This window comes from Megalobrama amblycephala, linkage group LG24 (assembly GCF_018812025.1).
Source record: "Megalobrama amblycephala isolate DHTTF-2021 linkage group LG24, ASM1881202v1, whole genome shotgun sequence".
In the NCBI taxonomy this organism is placed as follows: domain Eukaryota; kingdom Metazoa; phylum Chordata; class Actinopteri; order Cypriniformes; family Xenocyprididae; genus Megalobrama; species Megalobrama amblycephala.
In genome coordinates, this window is record NC_063067.1 from 25,542,504 (window position 1) to 25,551,078 (window position 8,575).

The 8,575-nt window shown below is 40.0% G+C and overlaps 1 protein-coding gene across 1 annotated transcript; it reads right to left on the reverse strand.

Moving 5' to 3' along the window:
• Nucleotides 1–2,191: 2,191 nt before the first annotated feature.
• Nucleotides 2,192–8,319, reverse strand: kcna2b (potassium voltage-gated channel, shaker-related subfamily, member 2b). The gene is given in 3 exon segments (XM_048178792.1): nt 2,192–5,014; nt 5,017–5,556; nt 7,044–8,319. Coding segments are annotated over 2 exon segments (1,485 nt in total). The 5' UTR covers nt 5,429–5,556; nt 7,044–8,319; the 3' UTR covers nt 2,192–3,941.
• Nucleotides 8,320–8,575: the final 256 nt, after the last annotated feature.

Consider the following 8,575-nt stretch of genomic DNA (forward strand, 5'->3'; position numbering starts at 1 on the left):
CATATTCTGGACACAAATTCATAGTTAATGTCTTTTCGAGAGACAAAGAAATGTGGCACGTCCATTAAGACTGAACATAAAAGTGATGTCTGCAATTTGTCGCTCACTTTTGCAAGTCTGCGAGACACTTTTGTGATACGCTTTTAGCAATCTCTGCTAAAAACTTTGCTAAAGCTGGTAAAAGCAGGTAACATGGCTTAGCATGGGTTCAAATATCCCTTATTCACTGAAGCTCTGGGCAAGGGAAGAAAAGGGTTATTGGGTTAGGATGTCCTGTATTTGGAAAGGGTGGAGTGAATGACACACCACGTTCTTGGATATGACAGTATACATAGTGACAGGGAGATCTGCCAATAGTTTGGCAGTGAAGTGAATCTAATTCTGAGAAAAACTTTGGGCAGTTGAATGTATTTAAACTGGGGGCGTAGGGTGTTTACCGTTTAGTTACTATAGAGCATTTCTGCTTCTTAACTGTAAATTGCATAGGTCCTTAACCACATTTTTTTTTTTTATTTGTTATTTTTTCAAAACAAAAGGTTTTCCGCTGTTATTTGCCACTTTAAAGACCCCATAGAATAGTTCCACAAAAATAATGCTATGACTAAAGACTGGAGGGAAAAGAATAAATAAATAAATAAATAAATAAATAAAATACATACATTAAAATGAGTCACTAGTGTAAAATCAATAATATATACATATATTTAAGGTGCAATGTGTAAATTTTAGTGGCATCTAGTGGTGAGGTTGTGAACTGCAACTAACGGCGCGCACGCCTCGCACCCCTCCCTTTCGGAGAAGCTACGGTAGCCGTCTGGCCGACACAAGAAAAAGATGTCATCATCTGAGACAGCAGAGAGTAGGCAGTGTGAAGCAATGAGGTTTCTTCTTACTTCTAACAAAGAATGGTCTCTGCTTCTAATAAACCAGATGACTACTACTACTACTACTACTTTCTGCATATTGAACGTAGTGACGATACAAGCTGCCTCTAAAAACGTGAACAATTTAGAAGAAGAACAACATAGTGACTAAACGCGCTCTATAGAGTGTCTGTTTAGGGCTGCTGTAGAAACATGCCGGCGCATAATGGCGACTTGACCCACGGTGTATGAGATAGAAATGGCTCATTCTAAGATAATAAAAACATAAGGTTCAACATGCACCACTGAAAACATAGTTATGTATATTATATTGCATTTCTGTTAATAGATCCTCCCAAATTTTACACATTGCACCTTTAATAATTTATTTGTTGCTTCAAAAATACATACATGGCTACATTACCAGCAGGGGCAAACTACTGAAGCTAATCAGTCAAGACCCACTGGGTGACATTAGGGAAAGGGTATGTTCTTACTGATGTCATTAATATTTTGGTTAATTTTCTCAGAAACGCTGAAAATTTGAAATATATCTTAATATACTTAAAAACGTCCATGTTTGATTTCATGAGGTTTTTAACATTAAAGGATTAGTTCACTTTCAAATAAAATGTTCCTGTTAATTTACTCACCCCCATGTCATCCAAGATGTTCATTTCTTTCTTTCTTCAGTCGAAAAGAAATTAAGATTTTTGATGAAAACATTCCAGGATTATTCTCCTTATAGTGGACTTCAATGGCCTCCAGACGGTTGAAGGTCAAAATTACAGTTTCAGTGCAGCTTCAAAGGGCTTTAAACGATACCAGACAAGGAATAAGGGTCTGTACAACTGCATATAACTGTATATGCTTTATAAACACAAATGATCGCCTTGCACGTGCTTCCGCCAAAACCGCACATTCGTATTCTTCAAAAAGCTTACGCTGTATGTCCTACGTGTTCCCTATTCTACTTATGGAAAAAACAGAACTGGCGCTGCGTTCGTTCCGTAAGTAGAATAGGGAAGGCGTAGGACATACAGCGTAAGCTTTTTGAAGAATACAAAAGTGCGGTTTTGGCGGAAGCACATGCAAGGCGATCAATTGTTTATATAAAGCATATACATTTACTTTTTTTTTTTTTTTTTTTAAATGACCAATCGTTTCGCTAGATAAGACCCTTACTCCTAGTCTGATATCGTTTAAAGCCCTTTGAAGCTGCACTGAAACTGTAATTTTGACCTTCAACCGTTTGGAGGCCACTGAAGTCCACGATAAGGAGAATAATCCTGGAATGTTTTCATCAAAAACCTTAATTTCTTTTCAACTGAAGAAAGAAGGACATGGACATCTTGGATGACATGGGGGTGAGTAAAAATAATTTTGTTTGAAAGTGAACTAATCCTTTAAGCACAAAAGACAATACTATGTAAACCATCTTTAGTTATGAGAACAGGCTACAGACTAGATGTGGCACAAAACATTGAACAAAAATCATCAGAATCCCTTGTTATTAAATCAGGGATTGAGATTTTTTAAAGTTAGATCTCCCTCATATCCAAATGTGGTGCTTTGAAATGCTCATTTTAATTGGTGCATCTCACTCTCCCTTGCTTAATTAAACCAAACTAAGAAATGAGCAACCTTCAAGGTATTCAACCCTGAAAGTGGGCTATTACACTCCAACTAATGTATTAGCCTACTAACATAGAAAACTATTTGCAAAATCTTGCAACCTTAAAAAAAAAAAAACAAGCATTTATAATATTGCACATACTGTTAATCTCACAGAGAAAAATATTTATATTGATAAAGATATGAATACTTATTTCTAGTTTTGTAAGTATCATTCTTACTACATGCATGCTACAATGAATGTGTACCAGACATGCATCACAAAGGTAGTAGAATATTTCCTATCTCTTACAAAAGCTATTCAAGGAAGCATCATTTTCATACAAGTTTTATCGAAATTCTCCAGCATCATATCATGAGCAGGATGCACCATGAAATGGCACTAAAATGTAAAAACAACATAAAAATGAAATAAATAGCGGCAGTGAACTTCATCTTTGGTGACCTGACATAGTGAGCTAGTGTTTTGCTGTTGTTGGCTGCGATGTCACAGTAAAATATCTAGACTCCTGCAATCCCCCATCAGGCGCTTTTAGGGGTAGATCTTTGTTACAAAAGACATTTCTCATACACATGGAATGCTTGGAAGTTTACAATGCTGGGAAAAGTAAGTGACGGAAGGAAATGATGCAATGGAGGGCAGCTGCTCATGCAGTGTAGTGAAATGACGACGATGGAAAAAGGGCAACTTCAAAACAATCTCCACTCCACTTTCAGGGTGTTTACTCTAACACGGGACACACTGAGATCCTAGTATGCTGGCAGCGAAAGAGGGAAAAAAGGTCATACAGATAGGGCCACATAACCGGTCTTCCAGACCCCCAAGATAGGCCATGCATGTATTTCTCCGTCACAAGATGGAATGTAACATTTTTTAGGTACCGCACATGGTACACCGTTGCGGCTGGCAGGACAGGCAGCGTTTGTGCATTCACAGAGAAATACATCCTCCATGGTGATTCTTCGTGAATATGTTATCTCCTCCATGTTTTTATATGCCATTAATCAAAATTCTTGTTCTTCCCAGGTATAAATACACTCAAAAAAGACTCAAGGGATCCTCAGGTTGGCAGTGAATGGGGAACTGGGAGTCAGGAATTGGTCCATCTACGCTACGCTTGTATCTACTGGTTAGGCTACGATTGGCTACTGTCGCAAGCAGACCGACTACTAGCACAGTCATACAGAATAGACAAACTCCATGCAGACACTGAACACAAGAATGCAAAACAACGTTCCCCACCAATCAAGTTTCCCAGAACTTGTGAGAGGGAATGGAGATGGAATGATGGACAGGTCTTCTTCACTGATCCTTCACTCAAATGGACGCATTTCAATTCTCCCGTCTTGAAACTCTTCCAAGAGGTGTCTGAAGCCTTCAAAACTAGGGTTTGCACACCCCTTCTTTATCTTACCTTCTTCGTCAAAGGCAGTTCAAAGCGGTTATACATCAGTAAGCATTTTGGTGATGTTAACATAGTTAGTGTTGGTTAGTGTGCAGTTGCCAGTCTTGATGTTCTCCTCTCGGAAGTCCTCGTTGCTGTTGTTAACAGCCTCTTGAATCTCCATGTAGTCAGACTTGCTCATGGTTGACCCGCTGCGGCTCTTTTTCAGGTCCTCTGACGAATCTATCTTGGGGACGCTGGTCACGTTAAGGTACTGGGCCTGTTCCTCGCCTTCTGTCTCTCGATGGTAGAAGTAGTTGAAGTTTGAGACTATGACAGGCACAGGCAAGGCAATGGTCAGCACACCAGCGATAGCGCACAGGGATCCCACAATTTTGCCTCCGATGGTAGTTGGAACCATGTCGCCATACCCTACTGTTGTCATTGAAACCACCGCCCACCAGAAGGCATCAGGGATGCTTACAAACTGTGAGTCAGGCTCATCCGCTTCTGCGAAGTAGACGGCACTCGAAAAGAGGATGACTCCAATGAAGAGAAAGAAGATAAGCAGCCCGAGCTCCCTCATGCTGGCCTTGAGCGTTTGGCCGAGAATCTGCAGCCCTTTTGAGTGCCGAGAAAGTTTGAAGATCCTAAAGACTCGTACTAATCTGATGACCCTCAAAATGGCAAGTGACATGGCTTGCTGCCCTTGCTGACCATCCTCTGGCTTCTCTGCTAGCTCCGTGCCCAAGGTGATAAAGTAAGGTATTATAGCCACAATATCAATGATGTTCATTATATTGACAAAGAAGCCTGCTTTGCTGGGACACGCAAAGAACCGCACCAGGAACTCAAAGGAGAACCATATGATGCAAAGGGTCTCCAAGATGAAGAAAGGGTCAGTAAAGTAGGTGGAGGTATAGCTAATTGTTGAGTTGGAGTTGGTCGCGTACGTTTTGTGCATCTCCATTTCCTCATTGCGAAAAATCGGAAGTGTCTCCAGGCAAAAACTGACTATAGATATGAGAATGACCATGACTGAAATGATGGCAATAATCCGGGCAGGCCCTGAACTCTCAGGATACTCAAAGAGCAGCCATACCTGCCTCTGAAACTCATTTTCTGGCAGAGTTTCTCCTCTTCCTTAATAAATCCTTCATCTTCCCTGAACATCTCAATGGCTTCTTCCCCAAGCTCATAAAAACGTATCTCCTCAGAAAAAATATCCAATGTCACATTGACAGGCCTTCGCAGCCTGCCGCCTGATTGGTAGTAATAGAGAATGGCATCAAAACTTGGGCGGTTCCTGTCAAAAAAGTACTCGTTCCTCAAAGGGTCAAAATAGCGCATTCTCTTTTTGGGGTCCCCAAGCAATGTCTCTGGGAACTGAGACAGAGTTTTGAGCTGCGTCTCAAAGCGCAGGCCAGAGATGTTAATGACCACCCTTTCGCAGCACTCATGGTCTGGTTCCGGGTCGTACGTGTCATGTGGCTGACCCGGGTGAGCTGCGGCTTCATCAACTGGGTCGCCCGTGGCAACAGTCATGCTGTGAATGAATGAAACCTGCAGTTTGTGGTCAGGATGCGACGGTGTTGCCTCTAAAAGTTTGTGGGAAAATTGGGGCTTCTTTTCACTCGTTAACACCTCCCTCTTGCATTAGAACCCAGGAAACACTGAAAGAAATTTAAAGCAGAGAAAAGATTACTTAGCCCAAACAAGCAAAACATGCTCACTGCAAGAATGCACTGTGCTTACTTAATATGTATTTATTCTGATCATTATTTGGATACCTCATTTTTCCTAAGACAATGCAGAAAGTACTTATTTGTTTTTGAACTAAATTAGCAAGTTACTCAAACACCATCAAATCTGAAATGAAAGTGAAGAGATATCAAAGCACCGCACAAGAACACAAAGCATGACTGCTAAGGAAATACACATAAAGTATGGCTCTAGAAAACCAGGCCATCTAAAAACATCTATCAATCATATGGAGAAGTCCGCCTGACCACTTTACACATTGTATTTGCTTTTATCTGCCAAGTAGATCAATACTTGCCATGGAAAGACTGTATCATTCCTCTTAGGATTCAATTATGCACTGTAAATCTAATAACAGCCTGAGTGCACTTAAATCATAATTGGATATTCCAAAACCTCCCCAAATGCATTTCGCCAAGACAGCAAGACTGCTTGAGGTAAAAAAGTAGAAGATACGCAACACTGTCTACCTTTGTTCAATAGGTAAATATAATGTTAAGACTTAAAAAACACACAATACCAACCATCAACCATATGACCATATTTACATGCACACCATTTTCTGATTATATACTTTTTAAGCCTATAGTCTGAAAAAGGCATTTACATGCTTCACTGCCATTGATTGCAGTATTCCTGTATGAGCAAATAATCATTCAAAAATCAATCAATAAATAAGACATATAAAATATGCTTTTACTGCTATTGTTTTCCAAGAAATACTATTGATGCAATTTATTGCAATTTATTACAAAATGTTTTAGTAATTCTAGACTGTTTGATGAATTAGGAAGATTACTTACATTGCCCAAAAAAGTTTTCTTGACTTTTTATATATTGTCATTTACAATTGCTTAGAATTACATATGCAGGCATAAATGAATGTTCACTTATAGACATACTCCAGATGTATAATAGAAAACAGTCTATTGGTTATGTGGTTAATATCAGGTTAATGTGTGCACATGATGCGTACATAATGTAAATATTAACCAATTATGACCAGAATTGGAATATTCTTGTGCGTTTAACCATACACCATGTCCCTTTTGCTTAAACCAGCCTCATACAGTTTGCTAGTCTAAGCTGTTTTAAGCTGGTTTAGCAGGCTGGTTTTTCAGTCTAAGCAGCTGACTCAAATAGGCTGATTAATCAAATAGGCTGACTTGACCAGGCTAGGAGACTAAAGACCAGCAATCCAGCTTAGGCTGGTTTAAGAGTGTAAATTTAAAACATAATTCATTGCATTCATTTTTTGTGTGTGTGACTAATTAAATATATTCATATAGCTTCAGTGTTATTCCAAAAAAAAAAAAAAACACTTGAAGTCAGCTCCAGATCCACAGACAGTCTATAGGCTATAACTGCAATAAGCAAACGGGAGGTTACGCAAGCTTACCTGCAAGCATCAAGAGTCCCCAAAGCGCCATAGAAATCATTTGTTAAATGATTATGTTTACATGACACCAGCAAAACTAATAAAACGTCTCGTTGCCAGGGTCAGTGGTGTCTTTCAGCAGCCATTCATTACAGGTACTGCAATGATCCTGGTCTTCCTCCCGCCCGCTGCGCCAGATCTGCTGCGCTGAACTTGAATATATCCACCCGTGCACGCCTTCAGGACAAACGGGAAACATACAGAAGCAGCAGCGCGTCTCAAAGAAATGAACGGAGGCAAAGCGAAGGGGACTCCCTCAAGGTGTTATTGGTAAAGAGCTTCCCATTGAAACGGTCCAAAGATGCTAAGGTCAGCAAAATCTGACGCCCCCTGTGTCCTCACAGTGTTGTCTCGACTCAATTCAGAGATCTGCAAAGAAACAGGGGAGCTGTTTGCGTTGGGCGTCGCCTCAAACATGCTCACATTACACACGATAGTAACATTTAACACAAGAGACTGAGGAGAATTGCCTGAATACGTGTGGCCACTCGAGTTTGATGGCCAAAATGATGCTCTGAGGAGTGGCAACATCTTGTTGTTGAGCAAACGTGCTCATCTTAAGGGCAAAAATCCATCGAGCATCACGTTTCAGATGTTCTCCGTCATAATTTGGCTGTTTGTTTGGGTTTTTTTTTCCCCGTTGCGCAAAGACAGCGTCCCTTTTTAAGGTGTTATCCAATTGCCCCAAAACAACGTTTTTTGATTAGAGGACACATATTCAGATTCCAGGCTCATGCACCCATGAAAAACACATCACACCGGCTGTGATCAGTGTTTTAACCCCTTCAAGCAAGCGCGAGGTGTCTGCAGTGACATGCTTCAGCAATAGGTTCCTCTCTCTAAGTGGATGATCAAAGCATGCCCATGCATTACTGTGCTAAAGGCATTCACGCATTTCGTTTCACTCAAGGCATTAATGCATTAAATCATGCGTTTAAAAAAAATAAAAGTCAACCTTCCCGAGTTGTTTTCAAGATGCAAAATATCCATCGAAATATGTACATGGATTCCTCGTGCGCTTACTTGTGTTCTCCTCGTTCATTTTAGGGAGTGGCGCGGCGCGAGCGATACATTTCATGTCAAAGTCCAACTTTTCGTCTTTTACTCATAATTATTGTGTAAGAGCGAGCAGTTTAGGCTGCAGTTGGGCACTGCTGCGCATACAAAGGGACTACAGTCAGTGAGCTGTGCTGCTCACCACTCCTTACCGCTATACAGCGTGGGCAAATTAAAGGGGACGCGCCTACTCTGCGCTAATACAGCTGCTGCTGGTACCTCAATACACCACAAGACAGTCGCAGGGATCCGTTCTAGAGTAAATCACATTTTATTACAAATATGTATTTATTTTTTATTTGGAAATATCTTATATGTAATTTTTAAAACTATAATAATAATAATTATTATTTTACGATATAAAGTTGTCATATTACACATTGTTTTAATATTTATTTAAATATTAAATATGACATATTTATTTAATTATGCAGTAT